This window comes from Adiantum capillus-veneris, chromosome 19 (genome assembly GCF_014529385.1).
Source record: "Adiantum capillus-veneris isolate H3 chromosome 19, ASM1452938v2, whole genome shotgun sequence".
NCBI lineage: Eukaryota > Viridiplantae > Streptophyta > Polypodiopsida > Polypodiales > Pteridaceae > Adiantum > Adiantum capillus-veneris.
This window is the reverse complement of record NC_140949.1, coordinates 35,596,469-35,614,903: the sequence shown is the minus strand read 5'-3', so window position 1 is coordinate 35,614,903 and position 18,435 is coordinate 35,596,469. Positions and strand designations below refer to the sequence as shown.

Below are 18,435 nucleotides of genomic sequence, written 5' to 3'. Positions count from 1 at the left end.
GTGGAAAGCATGTAAAAACCCCTGAAGCGGGAAATCTCTGTAGGCCATTCAAGATGGCCAATCCATGTGCAGTCCCCATGTCTATCAAGTGTCGTCCATACTTGGTGTGTTCTCCATCTTGTGATAGTCTGGATAGGCCTGTCTTTGCAGCATCCAGCTCTCTCAGCATCTCCTCTGAAGTATCATAAAATACTGTCTGATGATGGGCAGTCCTAGCATTGAAATCCCCTAGAATGATGATGTCACCATCTCTAGAGAACTCCCATATGTCATCATCCAAAATAGAGAAAGGGGACTGTCCTCTGGGTGGTGCATACACTGACGTGCTCGGGGGGAAGTAGCAAATAGCAATGTAAAGATATTTGTCTGTCTCTGCTCTCAGTCTCACCCACATGTACCTAGCTTGCTCATCTCTGCGGGCTATATGTATCAATGGCTGCAACTCCTCCCTGAATAACACTGCCACTCCTCCTGATCCCCGCCCTCTGTGCTCTGATCGTGTCTCCTGTCTATAGGCAGTCTCCCATCTATATCCACTAATGTGAGGCATAGACTGCCCAGGGGCTTGATGTGTCCCAGAGTAGAAGACGATGTCTCTTCCACTGAAACTATCCTCAAAGGCGCCCACATCAAGTCGCATAGATCCATTACAATTCCACGTGGCATCTTTGAGGGTGGTCCCATGGGTCTCGCACCGTCATGTGGAGCGCCGCTCTACAATCACAACCCGGCCATCTCTGTAGAAGGCCGTCTTTCCCTTCTCCCTTGCCGCTTGAATCTCTGGCATTACCTCTCTCATATGCGCAAGCTGTGTGAGAGTGAGGTCATCTCCAAGGAATATGCCCGTTTTCTTTAGTGTAGGACGCTTCTTCAAGAAGTCCTTTGCCTCCATGGATGGGAAACGGATGATTAAAGCTCTCCCTTTTGAAGTCTCCCCATTGCCTTGTGTCTTCTTCCCCACCCTCCATGCCTTTGTATGGGTAGCCTCACTACCCATCATGCGGAGAAGTTCTTCAACTTCCCCTTCCACATCATCTCGGTCTTTTAGACCGGTTACTCTTATATGCAAAGCTCTAGTTTTCCTTCGCTGTTCTTCTTCTAGAGTCATGTTGATGATTGTAGGAGTGGGGACAGATGTGGTTTTTTTCCCTTTGCCTTTCTTAGCGACTTCTATCCACTTCTCGGCCTCATCCGCCTTCTTTTGCGTCTTCGTGATCACATCCATCCACGAAGACGTCTTTACCATCTTTTGTTTCTCCTCCTCTTTGATCATCCGTACCTGCTCTTTGAAAACCTTGATTTCCTCTACTACCGAAGGCTGGAATTCTGAAACCGACCCGTGGTGGGGCGGTAGGCGTTGGCTTTCATCCGAAATTCTTTACTTTAGACACACACACAGAGCACTTTGCAAAGGAGACCTGTAACGAGAATTAACACTTAATCACACACACGGCTCGGAAGCTAGAATGCTCCGAGCAGACGCCGACAACCTGTAGGCCCCAAAATTGGCGCCCCTTTCGGTATTTCTTTATTCTTTAGGAAGGTAAAGTACAAAGAAGAGTCCTGGGAATCCTTTGACTGTATCCCACTAGATACCTCCTGTTTTTGCCAAATTTCGGCAGCATAACAGCCCCAAAACTTGCGCGAAATCAATTCCCCTGCTGGAACTCGCTTCTACTGGCGTATACCCTCTGATTCCTGCCCAAAAACAGTAAATTCAGCATGCTGTATTTACTGGTTTCTGCCCTGTTTTCAGCCCCAAACAGTCCCCTATCTGTCCTCTGCCAGTGGGGCACGATTCCCAAAGGTTCTGGCGTCCGTATGACTGAAAAACAGTAAAATTATAGCGCTGATTTTGCACCTATATGGTGAGGTTACGACCCTCACCAGTGCCTGCTTTGGAGTAGCAGCTAGCGACCCTTGTTCCTGCTCAAGGAGGCTCTTGCCTCAGCACAAAAGCATGAACCCACACAGCTGTACATTAGTCAAATGAGGAGCCCTCTTGTGGGGCATCACATAACTGCACGTAGGGGGGAGAGAGAGCGGTGTGTAGTGTGCAGGGCATCACTCCTAGCACCACACTGTACATGAGAGGGAAAGGAAGTACTCCATAGCTCTTAACCTGTGACAGGTTCTCAATGAAGCATCCCCCCAGCATAAATCAAGCATCCCCTCTTCTGCCCTTGACTTGTAATGCATCTGTGAACAAATAGATGCAAAAAGGGGAAGATTTCCATGGCTGCCAAAACCTGCGTATCGCTGAAAACGCAGCAAAATAGCCCTGTAAACACGCATCTGATGTCTTCCAATGTTGAAAATGAGCTCCTTGGTCCAAGGTTAAGTCATGGGAAGCTAAAAAATGGAGAGAAATGGCTGAAAATCACAGTTAACAGCCTCCAAAACTGCTCCAGAAAGTCAGTTACGGATTCTCTTCTCCCAAACTTGGTAAATTGACCAAAAAGTGCCACTTGGCACTCATACTTCCCCGCATTGGGCTTCCTGCTTAAAAATCTCTCAACTGGTGCATCAATTGACTTTGCAGCAAAGTAATAAAATGTTCCCCTGGTCATACCGAAGGTAATGACGCGAACACATTTCACGGCCCAAAATAGCAGTTCCCTAAATTTTAGGAGATGCTTCCATTGGGCTCCCACTGCTCATCTGACCATCTATCCTCATTGGGACCGCATCCAAAAGTGCAATGTGGCCCAACTGTCGGATACTTTCTGTTGGTGATCCCACCTTGACTTTATGCCTTTATTGAGTTCACTTCCTAGTATCCACCAACTTGCTAAGTGCGACGGGGGGACCTACATGATCTTGAACTGAGCCTAGACATCCTTTTACTTTACGAGTTCCAGTGCCGACCAACTTCCCATCTGCGAGTGAAACTACCGTTCACATTGGCCATACAATGTCCGACCATTTGCAACTTCAAAAAGAGGGTCTCAAAAATTAAACAAAAATCATTGGAAAGAAACCAACAACTAAGGTTAGCAGTTGCCACGTCCTCGTGACATACCCCCCTCTTGAAATCGCAAACGTCCTCGATTGCATACCATAAATACATGCCATAGATGATCTTGTGTGGTAAGCACCCTTTTATCATCGCATGTATCCGCAAGAAAGATTGTCAAAACATATGTACAAATGACTTAATGAGACCTTCATACTTTTGTCAAACTGTACACCGCCGTTGGCACTGATTCCTTGAGTACATTTGATGTGCTAGCTCTATCATTACCCCTCCTTTGCAGACATTGGGTTGGGGCATACGTAGGCTGTAACCCAAAGGCCTCAAGATAAAGCTGCAATACATTTGGTGACTCTGACAGTTCATGCTCTTCCATCCACTTTGCATCCATAGGCGGGTAGGTCTTAAACTTCACCACATAGCATCTTGCAACCTGTCCCTTAACTTTTATGTGTTGCAAAAGGCTCTTGCCTCTGCAAACGAACATAATTCCACAACCTGGCGTACCACCCACGACCAAGCAAGCTCAAATTTCAAGATGATTTACCAAGGCGTCATAGAATCCAAGCAATCGCCTCAGAGAATCGGCAAGCAGCGTGTCACCTGGCAGACCCACATCACTCCCGAAGGAGATCTAGTGGCCAATCTACCACCGTGAGACCTCTCCCTATCTCATCTTGGTTCATACTTGCAAACCCTAAAAACGCAGCAGAAAATCATCCCTAATTTGATCACGTTTTAGCAGGGCGTACATGCGGAATTTCCTATCTGTCCTGTGAAGAGGAACCCTCTTCCATAATGCCCTTCCCTTTGTCGGCCATAGTGTAATCACGCGTTCCTGTACTCTGTGTCTTTCCCCAAAACAACCAAGGCTCACTCTTTGAGGAAAAAGTGATTGATATCCCGGCGATGGAACCTTGAAACCGACCCGTGGTGTGGCGGTAGGCGTTGGCTTTCACCCGAAATTCTTTACTTTAGACACACACACAGAGCTCTTTGCAAAGGAGACCTGTAACGGGAATTAACACTTAATCACACACACGGCTCGGAAGCTAAAATGCTCCGCGCAAACGCCGACAACCTGTAGACCCCAAAATTGGCGCCCCTTTCGGTATTTCTTTATTCTTTAGGAGGGTAAAGTACAAAGAAGAGTCCTGGGAATCCTTTGACTGTATCCCACTAGATACCGCCTGTTTTGGCCAAATTTCGGCAGCATAACAGCCCCAAAATTTGCGCGAAACCAATTCCCCTGCTAGAACTCGCTTCTACTGGCATATACCCTCTGATTCCTGCCCAAAAACAGTAAATTTAGCATGCTGTATTTACTGGTTTTTGCCCTGTTTTCAGCCCCGAACAGTCCCCTAACTGTCCTCTGCCAGTGGGGCACGATTCCCAAAGGTTCTGGCGTCTGTATGGCTGAAAAACAGTAAAATTACAGCGCGTACACAATGCTGATTTTGCACCTGTATGGTGAGGTTATGACCCTCACCAGTGCCTGCTTTGGAGTAGCAGCTAGCTACCCCTGTTCCTGCTCAAGGAGGCTCTTGCCTCAGCACAAAAGCATGAACCCACACAGCTGTACATCAGTCAAATGAGGAGCCCTCTTGTGGGGCATCACATAACTGCACGTAGGGGGGGGAGAGAGCAGTGTGTAGTGTGCAGGGCATCACTCCTAGCACCACACTGTACATGAGAGGGAAAGAAAGCACTCCATAGCTCTTAACCTGTGGCAGGTTCTCAATGAAGCATCCCCCCAGCATAAATCAAGCATCCCCTCTTCTACCCTTGACCTGTAATGCATCTGTGAACAAATAGATGCAAAAAGGGGAAGATTTCCATGGCTGCCAAAACCTGCGTATCGCTGAAAACGCAGCAAAACAGCCCTGTAAACACGCATCTGATGCCTTCCAATGCTGAAAATGAGCTCCTTGGTCCAAGGTAAAGTCATGGGAAGCTCAAAAATGGAGAGAAATGGCTGAAAATCATGGTTAACAGCCTCCAAAACTGCTCCAGAAAGTCGGTTACAGATAATTGACCAAAAAGTGCCACTTGGCACTCGTACATGCAATTTCTCCGCATTGGGCTTCTTGCTTAAAAATCTCTCAACTGGTGCATCAATTAACTTTGCAGCAAAGTAATAAAATGTTCCCCTGGTCATACCGAAGGTAATGACGCGAACACATTTCACGGCCCAAAATAGCAGTTCCCTAAATTTTAGGAGATACTTCCATTGGGCTCCCACTGCTCATCTGACCATCTATCTTCATTGGGACCGCATCCAAAAGTGCAATGTGGCCCAACTGTCGGATACTTTCTGTTGGTGATCCCACCTTGACTTTATGCCTTTATTGAGTTCACTTCCTAGTATCCACCAACTTGCTAAGTGCGATGGGGGGACCTACATGATCTTGAACTGAGCCTAGACATCCTTTTACTTTACGAGTTCCAGTGCCGACCAACTTCCTATCTGCGGGTGAAACTACTGTTCACATTGGCCATACAATGTCCGACCATTTGCAACTTCAAAAAGAGGGTCTCAAAAATTAAACAAAAATCATTGGAAAGAAACCAACAACTAAGGTTAGCAGTTGCCACGTCCTCGTGACAAATTCCCCCTCCTCTAGTCCACTGCTCGCTCTATTAGCAAGTTCTCGCGTGAGAGCTGAGACCTCTTCTTTAAGTGCTTTGGAGTCCGCCTTAAGTGCTTGTAGCTCTGCGTGCAGGTCCTCTTTCTCTTTCTTCCACTGCGCACCTTTGTTGAGAAACATTTGAAGAAGGTTGGCCTTCTCTTTCCACCATCCCTCCATATCTGCTTTCCAGTCTTTTATCTCCCTCTCCATTTGTGTAATCCGCTTGTTTGTAAGCACAAAGGTTGCCTTCGGATGGGGCTTACACACGGGCGAGGCAGTCATGACCTCCATCAAAAATACAATCTGCACTTTTGCCAAGTCAACCCACTATGTCCACATCACACATACATCCCTGTCCCGCGTAATGTATACATAGGGTTTCCCCAAATCAATCATACATTCTTGATGTTTGCTTTTCTGATTTTCTGCATAATTTTTGCTAGAGTTGTTTTGCCTTTTTTCAAAAATCTCCAAATAAAAAATTGGGGGATTTTCCTGTTTTTTTATATTCCTGTAACTTTGATTTTTTGGCTGTTGGGGGGAGGGGAGAGCAATGCAGCAATTTCAGCAGCAGCACGAGCAGTTTCAGAAGAGCCCTAGCGATGGCCTTCTCCACGCTGCCAAGCCACACACACACACACACACACAGATGAAATGATATATTAATGTCTTCAAAAGGCCAAAATGACCTATGAGACCAAGCTGTTACAACTTAGTGAATCTGATACCATGTCCGGAATAAAAAAGAACTGAAACAAAAAATACTACTACTACAAGCTGGGACTGTACTACAATGTGTAGTACAATGAGAGAAGGGGGAGGGGGGGGGGGAGAATATGGTAGAGATCCATTCTCATCTGTATGGCTCAAATCCTCTACTGTAGTCTCCATCGATACTGTGTAGCTCCTTTCCTCAATCGCAGTCGTCTAGATGTCCCTAGCTCCAATGCTCGGTCTATGAGAATGCCATTAGTGGTAGTATGACTGTGGGCAGAGCTTTGCAATGGTGGCTGCTCCTGTGGCTGCTCTTCTGGGTGTCCAATATCTAGTGTAAAGAAATCTGTAATCTGTCTTTGGGACTCTCTCTCTCCAGCTCTCCTCAGTAAAGTGTCTCTATGCCTGTGTAACTCAAGTAGGTACAGTCCAAGACATCTCTGATCCTCATAACTCATGACCCTAGATAGAGGCCCAAAACCCTCTCTGAATAGACTGTGTGTGTGTGTGTGTGTGTGTGTGTGTGTGTGTGTGTGTGTGTGTGTGTGTGTGTGTGTGTGTGTGTGAGAGAGAGAGAGAGAGAGAGAGAGAGAGAGAGGAAATGAAATGAAATGAAATGTTATATTAATGTCTTCAAAAGGCCAAAATGACCTATGAGACCAAAAAGTTACAATTGGTGAATCTGATATCATGTCTCAGGAAGGAAAGTACAAAGAACTAACACTAGAAACATTAAGGAAATGAATCTAAAGCTGATTGGGGGGGGGGGGGGGGGGGGGGGGGGGGTTGGTGGGTTCAAATGAGATCTCTCATCGGTCGCTGTCAAATCTCATCCACATCCTCCATGGTCAGTACTCTGGTTGGGCGTCTTGCATGTTGAGCTAGAGTGATCGGTATCTTCTACTGCAGCCTTCGTCGAGGGTGGGAGACCCCTCGAGGTCGTGGGCGTCTGGATTTTCCTAGGTCCATGGCTCGGTCAATCAACCTACCTCTAGTGTGGGTGGGCTCTGAGATCTGCTGTGGTGACTGCTCCTTTGCCTCTCCCCTGGCTTGTGTAAAGAAATCTGTGATTCGTCTCTGAGACTCTCTCCCCCCTGATGTCCTCAGCAAGCTCTCCATGAGTCTGCGTATCTCTAGCAGGAACAATCCTCGTATCTCATGACTCTAGAAAATGGTCCGAAGTCCTCTCTGAATAGACAGTGGAAGCGGCTGTGTATCTCATAGTACGCCGGGCAATGACATGTGTAGTGCAGCTCTGTCTCTGGTTCTAAGTGACGTAAATGACATATCCCGGCCCCTACTGGCACCCCTCGAAATCGGCCAATCTCGATCTGGAGCTGATGTGAGGATGTGAGTATCTACCCAATAGCGCATCGTATCCCATGAGATAAGTGTGTATCCATGTATGTAGGCCTAGTCACAAAACCGTCCTTAGTGAGTTGGAGAAAATGCTCTCTGTAAAAGGACATCTTCGTTCCCAACTCCTGTGTCGGCTGTATCCATGTGCTCTTGGTATCTAGCTGAATCAGATCCTGGCGTATGAGTCTGGTGATCTCTGTCCCTGTGAGAGACAGGGAGGGTGTATCTAGGGAGTATTGAAACGGAGGCAATCTATCCATGCTGAAACCATGTGACTGAAACCATGCTGTCATCTGTCCATACCAACATGTTGTATCTCCTTGCAGCACTAGTTGTCGAGATGACTCCAGGGCGAGCCGAGCATATTTGTCCCTGGGGAGATCCCATAAACTGTTGATAAAGGATACTATCTAGTCAATGCCTCAACCACGAGGGGGGGGGGCGGCGGCTAGCTCGGCTCGGATAATCTCATGCGGCACTGAGGCCTTAGCCCGAATCATCCGAGCGATCATAGAGAACAGAGGCCTCTCCATACATCTCCATCCATCTGTGTTGCCAGATCTCCCATGATGGTCTACTGAGGGTCCCCATACCTGAACTCCGTAGAGCATAGCTGAGGTCACTAGAGTGTCAAAAAGCCATAGCTTTGCTCGTGGTTCTTGGAATTGAACGTGCGAACACATCCTCTCCAGTCCTCCCAAGGCTGCATATGCTCTTGTCAGTTTAGTCTCTGATGCTCTCCTCAGTGAAAACACCAGTCCATCAAAAACTACCCCAAGATAGGTATATGCATCTGTGTACTCCACAGTCTCCCGGCGATACGTAAATGTGGGTGCTGAGCTCCTGACCCACTGTGGTGTGGTGTTGAACACCATAACCATGTCCCAAGGTTGACAAACAATCGGGATATAGGTAAATAATTCCCAAGACTCTACTTTGTAATTTACCCTCTCAAAGTATAAAGAAATACGGAAAGGGGTGCCAATTTTGGGACCTACAGGTTGTCGACGTCTGCTCGGAGCATTCTAGCTTCCGAGCCGTGTGTGTGCTTAAGTGTTAATTCCCGTCGCAGGTTTCCTTTGCACGTTCTCTCTGTGTGTGTCTAAAGTAAAGAATTTCGGGTGAAAGCCAAAGCCTACCGCCCTACGGGCCAGTTTCATGTGCGATACTCAGTGTACTCATCTTGTGATAGTCTGGATATAGGCCCATCTCTGTAACGTCCAGCTCCCTCAGCATCTCCTCGGCAGTATCATAAAATATTGTCTGGTGATGGGCACTCCTAGCATTGAAGTTCCCTAGTATGATAATGTCACCATCCTTAGAAACTTCCCATATGTCATTATCCAAAATAGCAAAGGGGGACTGTCCTCTAGGTGATGCATATACTAACGTACTAGGAGGAAAGTAACAAATAGCAATCTAGAGGTCTCTGCCCGTCTCTGCCCTGAGCCTCACCCACATGTACCTAGCTTGTTCATCCTTGGGTGCTATATATATCAACGGCTTTAACTCCTCCCTGAATAGAACTGCCACTCCCCTTGAACCCCGTCCTCGATGCTCCGATCTGGTCTCCTGTCTGCAGGCTGTCTCCCATCTATATCTGCTCATGTGTGGCATGGATTGCTCAGGGGCTTGATGCGTCTCAGAGTAGAGAATGATCTCTCCTTGTGAAACTATCCTCAAAGGCATCTACATCAAGGCGAAGTGACCCATTGAGAGAGAGAGAGAGAGAGAGAGAGAGAGAGAGAGAGAGAGAGAGAGAGAGAGAGAGAGAGAGAGAGAGAGAGAATGAAATGAAATGTTATATTAACGTCTTCAAAAGGCCAAAGTGACCTATGAGACCAGAAAGTTACAATGTGGTGGATCTGATACAAAGTCAGAGTCAGAGTAACAAGATGACAACGATGACAAAAATGAAATGACAAATGTCACAATAAAATACTATGGAATCCTAAACTACTAGGTGTGAACAACAGCTAGCTAGGATAGCTAGATCACAAGAGATCCAGCATCGGTCGCTGGCGGATCTCATCAATCTCCTCCATGGTCAGTAGTCTGACCGGGCGTCGTGCATGTCGAGCCAAAGTGATCCGAATCCTCTGATGCAGCCTCCGCCGATGCTGTGTAGTCCTCCGCAGTCGTGGGCGTCTGGATCTTCCCAGCTCAGTCGCTCGGTCGATCAGTGTGCCTCTGGTGTGAGACGACGAGCTCTGCTATGGTAGTAACTCCTCCAGGTGTCCAGTGGCAGCTCTAAAGAAATCTGTGATCTGTCTTTGGGACTGGCTAGCCTCTCCTCTCATCAGGCTCTCTCTGTGTCTGCGTAGCTCGAGCAAAAACAAACCCAAGCATCTCTGATCCTCGTACTGCATGACTCTGGAGAATGGTCCAAAGCCCTCTCTGAACAAGCAATGGAAGCGGCCTCGTATCTCGTAGTAGACGGGGCAGTGGCATTTGTAGTGCAACTCTGTCTCAGGCTTGATGGCACACAGGGGGCATGTCCTGGCCTCTGCTGGTACTCTGCTGTATCTCCCAGTCTCGATCCGCAGCTGGTGTGTGTGTGTGTGTGAGAGAGAGAGAGAGAGAGAGAGAGAGAGAGAGAGAGAGATGCTCCTGCTCCCTTTGTTTGCTTTGTATTTCAGGCTAGTAGTAGAAAATCTAGTATCGGAAGGTGCATCAGTTCGAGCATTAGTACGAGATGTCTACAAAGCACGTGCAATATCACAACTAAAAGACTGCGAGGTAGATTTGCTCAAGGGCTGGTGGTGTCTGTGCTTTATTGGAACAGATTGTTTAATGAACGAGGGCTGATTGTGTCTGCCCTTTGATTCAAAGTAGACTTTTTACATGTTCTCTGTATATTTGTTTCTGAATTCAGTGCGTTGAGGCTGACTTGTACAATTATGAAGCAGTGAAGAGAGCTATTGGAGATTGGTGAGTGTTGAACTTTTTGATCCTTCGAAGATGAATTCTCGAGTTTTTTTGACAGACAGAATTGGTAACTCCTTGATATCTGTTATTTCTGCAGCAATGTGGTCATATGTGCCATTGGAGCAAGGGCTTTTGCATTTGATCCTTTCAACACTTATCAAGTAAATTGTCTTTCCGATGAACTTGTGTGCTTATGTGGCTTGTTCTATGTTTATTGTCCTATTCACATATTGTATATGCTTTGTAATTGAATGTATAGCACTACTTGAGAATTTTGCACCGTTGAAAGTGAGTTGATTTGAACACAGGTCGAGTATGAAGGTGTTCTTAACCTAATATCAGCAGCCAAGAATCAAGGGAAGGTTAAGAAGGTAAATTTTGTTTTGTAGCATTGCCATTTCATTGCAGGGAATTTTCATGCATTGACACATTGTTTGATTGATTGCAGTTTGTTCTAATTTCTACAATTGGTGTTACATATTTTCAGCTGGTTCCATTGATCTTCTGGTACATTGTTTTGGTTTTGCAGCTCTCCACTATTTATCAATTTTATTGATGGGAATCAACTTTTTTCTGTTCAGGAAAAAGCAAGCGGAGCTTTACTTGCAAAGATCTGGCCTCAATTATACCATTGTGAGACCTGGTGGCCTAAGAAACACAAATGGGGTATTTTTCTGAACTCGAAGCATCTTCTTTATGTGAGATGGTGCAGTTCAGGTGAAAGTTATACAAGCTTGTGGGTTTTCTTTCTCTTTTATCTTCAGCCGGAAGATGTTGTCATGCAAGGCGCGGATTCTCAATTTTTTGGAGGCATCAGTCGAAAGAAGGTGACCCCTACTCTGATGTTTTGTCATTTTGATAGGATCAATATTCAAAGTCTGTTGATTTGTGTGGTTCTAAATTTATCTGTTTTGCTTATGTTGTAAATTTGTCCGACCATTTGAATAACCTTGAGACATTCATCAATAAAATTTACATGAGTTGTTGCACAAAGAAACAAGGAAGGGGAGAGAGAACTGCTAGGAGGGGGGTGTCTTAGAAGGGAAGGGGGGTGGGAGTTCTTCCATCCGCGTGACTACTGCTAGCAACAACCTTCTCAAACAAGAATCTAGATAAACTTCCCTTTGATGCCCTCTCTTTCTAGTATTGTCCCTTACATGTTCCATGAGCTATATTTGCGTTTTGCCTGTCATCATGGTGGTACCAATATTTAGTAACAACCCACCAATTTCCGTCTTGCACACAAGACATGACACAAGCCCTAACAAGCATAAGGAATGAACAGTAAGCTTACTTCCCTGGCAGAGAGCCAAATACAAGCCAACCCCTCATCCTAGGAGCTAGCAACAAGTGGGTCAAACCTCCAGTAGCGTCCCAGACCACCAGCTCACACCTTCTTGGTGCGGGGATGTCAGTGTGACATAAAAACCCATCTCATAGGTGTGAAACCTTGAAACCACAAAACTTGAGAATTGTGTGTGGGTGTGGGTGTGTGCGCGGGCATGCATGCAATACGACAGCACGCACGTGACATATAAAAAATATATATATTGCATGTCGAAAACATATATTTTTATGAAACCTGTTTCACCTTTTTTATGCCCTGAAATGTTCCAATACATATGTCACACCCTGTTCAGATTTCCAATTATAGAATGTGTAAACCCGCCCACCCAGTCTCAATGGATTGCTCCTCTCTTCTCCTTCCTTAAGAAAGAAAGGTAAAAGAGTGATTGAGTAAAACCATTGTTCTCTCCATTGTGACAAAGAGTGATATTTTCTATCAGCCATTTCTCTCTCTATGGCATGTAATAGCAACGGAAATGCAAAATTGTTAGGTAAAGGCGGTGTGCCTCACCGTGCTTTGCCCATGTCCGCCGGCCAGTGTCCGGCTGCCCACATTTATCTCCTTATTCTTTATACATACAAAGAATAAGAAGCTCTCACTCACATTTTCACATGGTGCTCACACAGTGAGATTTAGGAGCTCCACCCCACATCCTGTGTCCTGCTCTCTGTCTCCCTCTCTCTCCTTCTCACTCTCCGCACATGCCGCATCGAACTGTTGGATAAAGGCCAAAACTTTGTCCGTAGCACCAAAGGTACCATCATAGGTAAGGAAAGAGATGCTCTTCCGCAGTGCATCCGCGCACTCACAATTGGTATCAGAGCCATGGTGACCGCGGAGAGCACGACGGCTTTGAGAGCTTCAAGGCGATAGCTCGCTTGCTCTCGGCGGTGGAGAGATTAAGAAAGCTTGGAAGCTTTGTGAGAATGCAATGGGAGCTTGTGAGCTCATTTGAGAGTGATGTATGCTCTTGTGGAAGCTCAGAAAGGAGTGTGGAAGATTGTGTGTAAGTGAAGGTGCTGCCCTAAAAACTGTGTGCGCAGCAGCACTGTTTTCAGATTCTTTTTTCTCCTTGTAGAATGCAGATCTGAGAGTTCTGTTCAATTAGCCTATTTGTTTCGACGTGGTCTACAACTTTGCAGAAGAAACTTTTTGCAAATTCCTCACCGTTCTGCTGATATTCAGCTCAGACTGACTGTATACAGAAATTCCAGATTTTTTGTTGTCGCATTGTGTGCGAGTTTGATGCACTTTTGGAAGCACGGGAGATGCTTGAAGTTGAGTGCATAAATTTTGAGTTGAAGATGCAATTGTAGCTTGTGTTAAGCTTGTGGTTTGAGGGTTTTTTGGTAGACTTGGGCAAAGAAGTACGAAGGCGTTTACACACCACCGAAGCGGTCTCTTGAGAGACGCAGTTTTTTGGGCAGTCAGGTAGAGCAGATATTTGTGTACTAGATTTGCAAGTGTTTGCAATGATGTATGCAAAGTGTGGAGATTGGTGCATGCATTTGGAGTGCAGTTTGATGCGCTTTGGTTGCTCATGGTTTTGAGCGTGCAGTCAGTTTGGTTATTGGTTTTGTGGCCGTTTTACTGACAAAACTCTGGCAAAATTTTCCCAGGAGTTTTATGCGCATTGCTGGTGCGATCGAGATTGCGATTGCTTATAGCACTCCGGATTTGTGTGCAGTGTTTTTCCTTTTGGATGGTGCATTGCGAGCATGTTTTGCTCTGCTTTTTTGGTCTTGAGCTGTGTGTGCTCGGCCATTTGGAGCTTCCAGTTTTGACTCCCAACTATAGGTTGAGTCTAGTACTCCCACAGGTGTTGCCATTTGCAGTTGAGGACATCTTCTGCAGTGTTTTGGCTTGCATACCGGTTTCGACACAGCAGGTGTCTTGAGCTTTTGCTTTGTGTATGCTTTTGTGGGATAGTGGTTGGAGATTACTCGCCATAGTTTGTGATCGAGCTTGGCTCTCACATTGACAAGTTTTGTCAGTTTGGACACAGTTTGGTGTTCTTGTACCCACTCTCGTAGGAGTGAGGATTTATGTATGCTATGGTTATCTGGCACATTGGTCATTCATTGACACATTTTGGCAGCAATTTTTCACTCACATATGTATGTCATTTGTAGCGCCGTTGAGTGATACTCTGGCTAGAGCGGTTTGGCTCTTTGTATGACTTTGTGAGGTGTCCGGACGAGTACATTCCCGGATTGGCCATTTGGGCATTTGTTGTTTCCATGCGATTTACTGTTGAGTTTTTGCTCCAGTTACAGAGGAGACTCTGCCAAAATTTTGCCAGATAGGTATGCCTATTGTAGAGGCTAGTGCGCTTGACCTCTTGGTCACCTTCTTTGCTTGAGACAGTGGTTTACTCTCGGGTGGGAGAGTTTTGTTATCTCAAGCATTGTTTGCCATAGTGTTAGGCAGTTTGGATTGCGGCGTGTATTCCGCATCCATCTCTTTTGCCCGCAGATTGCGGTTCTAGTGGGAGACCTTCTGTTTACTTTGTGCATCGAGCTATTCCGCACTTGCTTTTTTGGTTGTGTCTCAATTGTGTGGTTGCCGACAGTTTTTTGGATTGGTTTTACTGCTCTTTGGTTATACAGGTTGCCAGACATGGCAGTACGCACGTCAGAGTTTGAGCTCTTTGTTACAAGATTTGATGGGTCAAATTTCGCTTGGTGGAGCTCGCATATGCTTGATGCATTGACTTGTTTGGGCCAGGCGTTGCCACTGCAGGGCAAGGATGCAAGGCGAGAGTCCATGTCTGACAATGTGTGGGAGGACTTGGATGCACTAGCGCGGTCGATGATTATGTTGAGCCTAGTAGAGTCAGTCTATTGCATAGTTATGCATGCACGTACAACTAGAGATTTATGGCAGTTGTGTCAGAGATATGGCACCTCACAGTCCAGAGATGCGCCTAGAGCGAGATGCAGGTCTCAGAGACGGAGACTGCACACTTATTGGCATTGTGGACACGCATGACACATTCAGAGGCGTTGTTTTCGCAGGATGCAACAGCGCAAACGTCAGTACAGGTTGGATGCTTCAGCTTTGACTACATCGGAGGCAGTTGTTGTGTATGAGGCTACACATGACGGTGAGGTCGTTCTTGCTTCCATGTTTACTCCTGAGGTTCTCATGTCATGCGATGGCACATTACCTTCGCAGTGGATGCAAGATACTGATGCTTCATTTCACGTCTCGTCGAGACGCGAGTACTTTTGCTCGTATGCTAGCGGTTTGCTTGGACATGTGCGCTTGACTGATGGTTCAGTCCATGACATTGTTGGTGCAGGAGATGTTCGGATGTCATTGCCGAGTGGAGCAATGCTAGTGCTGAGGCATGTTCGCCATGTGCCGAGTTTGACTCGGAGTTTGGTCTCCGTGAGTCAGTTAAGAGACAGTGGGTGCCATGTTGTGCTAGATGAGCACGGTTTTAGTTTGCATCCTGGACAGCTTGTTTTAGCTAAAGGTGCTAGTGTTGATAGCACATATCCAATGCATGTTAGTCACGTGAGAGATGGCACTATCTCTGTGACATTGTTGCAGCCATGTAGATAGCAGAGACGGGTTTCCTTTGCTAGTGGGTTGCATGCTGCCTTGCCTTTGTGTCAGCAGAGCAGTGAGACAGTTGTGTGTGTGCCTACTGAGGTTAGGCAATTAGAGCAGGCAGGCTCTTGTGAGACACAGCAGGTTGTGCATCTGTCTTGTGGTGACATTCACGCAGACAGTGGTATCTCTGGGGATGCACAGCTTTGCCAGTCATCAGTTGAGATGACATCTATTGAGCCAGAGACCGATGCATTGTTCTATGATGCATCTGATACGTTTGAGGACGACAGTGCCTTCAGACAGCTGTGTGATTGCAGTGGTGTTGATTTTTCGGTTTTGCAGTCATTCTCAGCAGATATGCCTTTGCCAGAGAATGCTGACATAGTGATGCATAGTTAGGTGGTTCCTGATGAGGATGCAGATGGCACTGAGGTTGCTGACAGGGATAGGTTGGCACACATAGTGCATGTTTCGTCGGCTTTCGGGTCTCTCATGTCTGACCTTTTGGTCTCGAGACCTGATCTTGCTTATGCGGTTGGTGCATTTGCAGTGGGAGTTGTCAGTCGTGCGATGACTGACACTGGCATTGTGCATTGTGGAGCCATGCAGGTTGTCACTCGATACCTGCATCAGGAGTGTCGTCGTAGCTCTAGCCGTAGTGGTATGCATGTTGCATCTACACTAGAGTAGTTACAGAGGTGAGCCAGTGGGCATAGGTTGAGAGCCGTCTTCTCTCACCTCTTGTATATACTAGTTGTAGGCTAGTCTTCTCGCCACTTATCGGCACACAGCCGTTAGTGGGAGAATGTTAGGTAAAGGCAGCGTGCCTCACCGTGCTTTGCCCATGTCCGCCGGCCAGTGTCCGGCTGCCCACATTTATCTCCTTATTCTTTATACATACAAAGAATAAGGAGCTCTCACTCACATTCTCACATGGTGCTCACACAGTGAGATTTGGGAGCTCCACCCCACATCCTGTGTCCTGCTCTCTGTCTCCCTCTCTCTCCTTCTCACTCTCCGCACATGCACCGCATCCGCGCACTCACAAAAATGGCTGTTCTCGGCTGGCATGATACTCACACAATTTTACTTTGTGGTGGTTGTGACAGGTTGCAGAAGTGTGTGTATCAGCACTCGTTTCTTCAGATGCATCTGATAAAATTGTGGAGGTAAAATGATATTAGCCTTTGGCGACTGTAGATCATTATAGGCATACTTTTTGGGTATTGTACTTAACACTAAAAATGAAGCATTTTTCTTCAAAGAATCATCAAAATAGTAACACAACCAGAATGCCATCTAACCATATCAATTGTCTTTAAAAATGTAAGTGAAACTTTTGTGGTAGAATGAGTAATCTTATTTATGACTTCAATATTCCGATTTTAAAGGTTAAGTTGTAATTATAACCCTTTCATGATGAAAAATATATGGCCCATAGTTACCTGAAACTCTACTTTTTCCCCATTTCCATTAATGTTACCGCTTTTTGTTTCCTATTGTTTCTATTTTTGTTCTCGGTTCCCTATTTCCTGTAACATAGAACCTCTTTTGACTACAGGTGGTTGCTGTGCCTGGTTCTCAAAGAAGAAGCATAGTCGATCTTTTCAAGCAAGTATGAGAGTCACAAAGAGCTTGAAGTGAATCTTAGCGGCTATTGCAAAATGTACTATTACTATTATGCAGCTAGTTTATTGGAAACTCTACTGGAACACCGGCTGTTTATCATGGAAAATGTGGGCAACCCACCATGTATCCATGCATGGTTGAGCTGAGTAGCTGCCAAGAAGATCCTGGCTGGTGGGAGAATTCATGAGTAGAATATTGAAAATATAGAGAAATTTTTGTAAGTCGGTTATTTCATCGGCGGTAAAGTGAAAGATGGGATAACATGATTTCTTCATGTAAAGATTGATTAATCAAGGCCTTGAAATGGTTTTGTATAAAGATTGATTCATCAAGGACCTCCGAAGTTCTGGATGGGTGCCCAAAAGTGTTGTATTATTATCTGGGCTTGTAAATATCTGTGACTTGTGATGAGGACATGAATCAAAGATGGAGCATTCTCAATGTATATACTATTCATAAAATATCGCCTTTGACATACCGAGAAGAAAATGTATTGCAGTCAAATAATGCTCCAATGAGATATGGAGTAGCAGTTCTGAACTTCTTCATAACTCATTGGAAGACCTTAAGCAAATGGAGATGTTTTGGTATCATCTAAAAGGGGTCCATAAAAAATCTTGCCCAAACGGTAATCGATTTGTACATAAACCCACTTTTTTGGAGCCTCAAATAAGCGAGCTTCAAAACTATCTTGTTTTTTAATTTGCGAAAATAAGTAATAAAGATCTGAAGTATGCCATTTTAGTAGTCAGATCATCACCACCATCAAGATCTAGCTTAAAAGGTCACATTTTTGGCATTGTTCTCTCTTCTGCTTGCTACAATCGTAGTATGCCATTTTAGTAGTCAAACCATCACCACCATCAGGATCTAACTTAAAGGTCACATTTTTGGTAATGTTCTCTCTTCCGCTTGTTACAATCGTAGTATAGCGACACTGAGATTTTGGGGGGGGGGGGGGGAATCACCATAATAAAGAAAATCCTATCATGTGTGTTCATCAGTCCTTGAACGCACACGATTTGTAGGTTTTACCTATAGTGGGCCTAGGCTTCATGCTAATGAAGACATGGTTGCCAGCTATGGGGCTCGAGGTCTCTTAGCATTGTACCTACAATATTAAAACTTCTCGGGCATTGTTCATTTTTTATTTTATTTTACTTGATTTTCTTTTCTACCCAAACGTTGGATTAGATCCACCAAGATTGTATGGGTTTGGTCTCATAGGTCATTTTGGCCTTTTTGAAGGCATTTAAGATAACATTTCATTTCATTTCTCTCTCTCTCTCTCT

The 18,435-nt window shown here is 45.5% G+C and overlaps 1 protein-coding gene across 4 annotated transcripts in view; it reads left to right on the top strand.

Annotated features, from left to right (window-relative positions):
• The window catches only part of LOC147433824 (uncharacterized), a 52,543-nt gene extending 34,800 nt beyond the window's left edge, over nucleotides 1-17,743 (top strand). For 3 of the 4 annotated variants that reach the window (XM_086490436.1, XM_086490438.1, XM_086490439.1), the window contains exons 3-11: nucleotides 10,317-10,416; nucleotides 10,553-10,608; nucleotides 10,703-10,766; nucleotides 10,914-10,976; nucleotides 11,054-11,112; nucleotides 11,187-11,271; nucleotides 11,370-11,432; nucleotides 16,624-16,683; nucleotides 17,076-17,743. In XM_086490436.1, coding sequence (XP_086346562.1) covers nucleotides 10,317-10,416; nucleotides 10,553-10,608; nucleotides 10,703-10,766; nucleotides 10,914-10,976; nucleotides 11,054-11,112; nucleotides 11,187-11,271; nucleotides 11,370-11,432; nucleotides 16,624-16,683; nucleotides 17,076-17,135 — 610 coding nt within the window. In that variant the 3' untranslated portion in view covers nucleotides 17,136-17,743. The remainder of the gene's footprint in view (nucleotides 1-10,316; nucleotides 10,417-10,552; nucleotides 10,609-10,702; nucleotides 10,767-10,913; nucleotides 10,977-11,053; nucleotides 11,113-11,186; nucleotides 11,272-11,369; nucleotides 11,433-16,623; nucleotides 16,684-17,075) is intronic. The other variant, XM_086490437.1, reaches the window with a different exon arrangement.
• The last annotated feature ends 692 nt before the right edge of the window (nucleotides 17,744-18,435 follow it).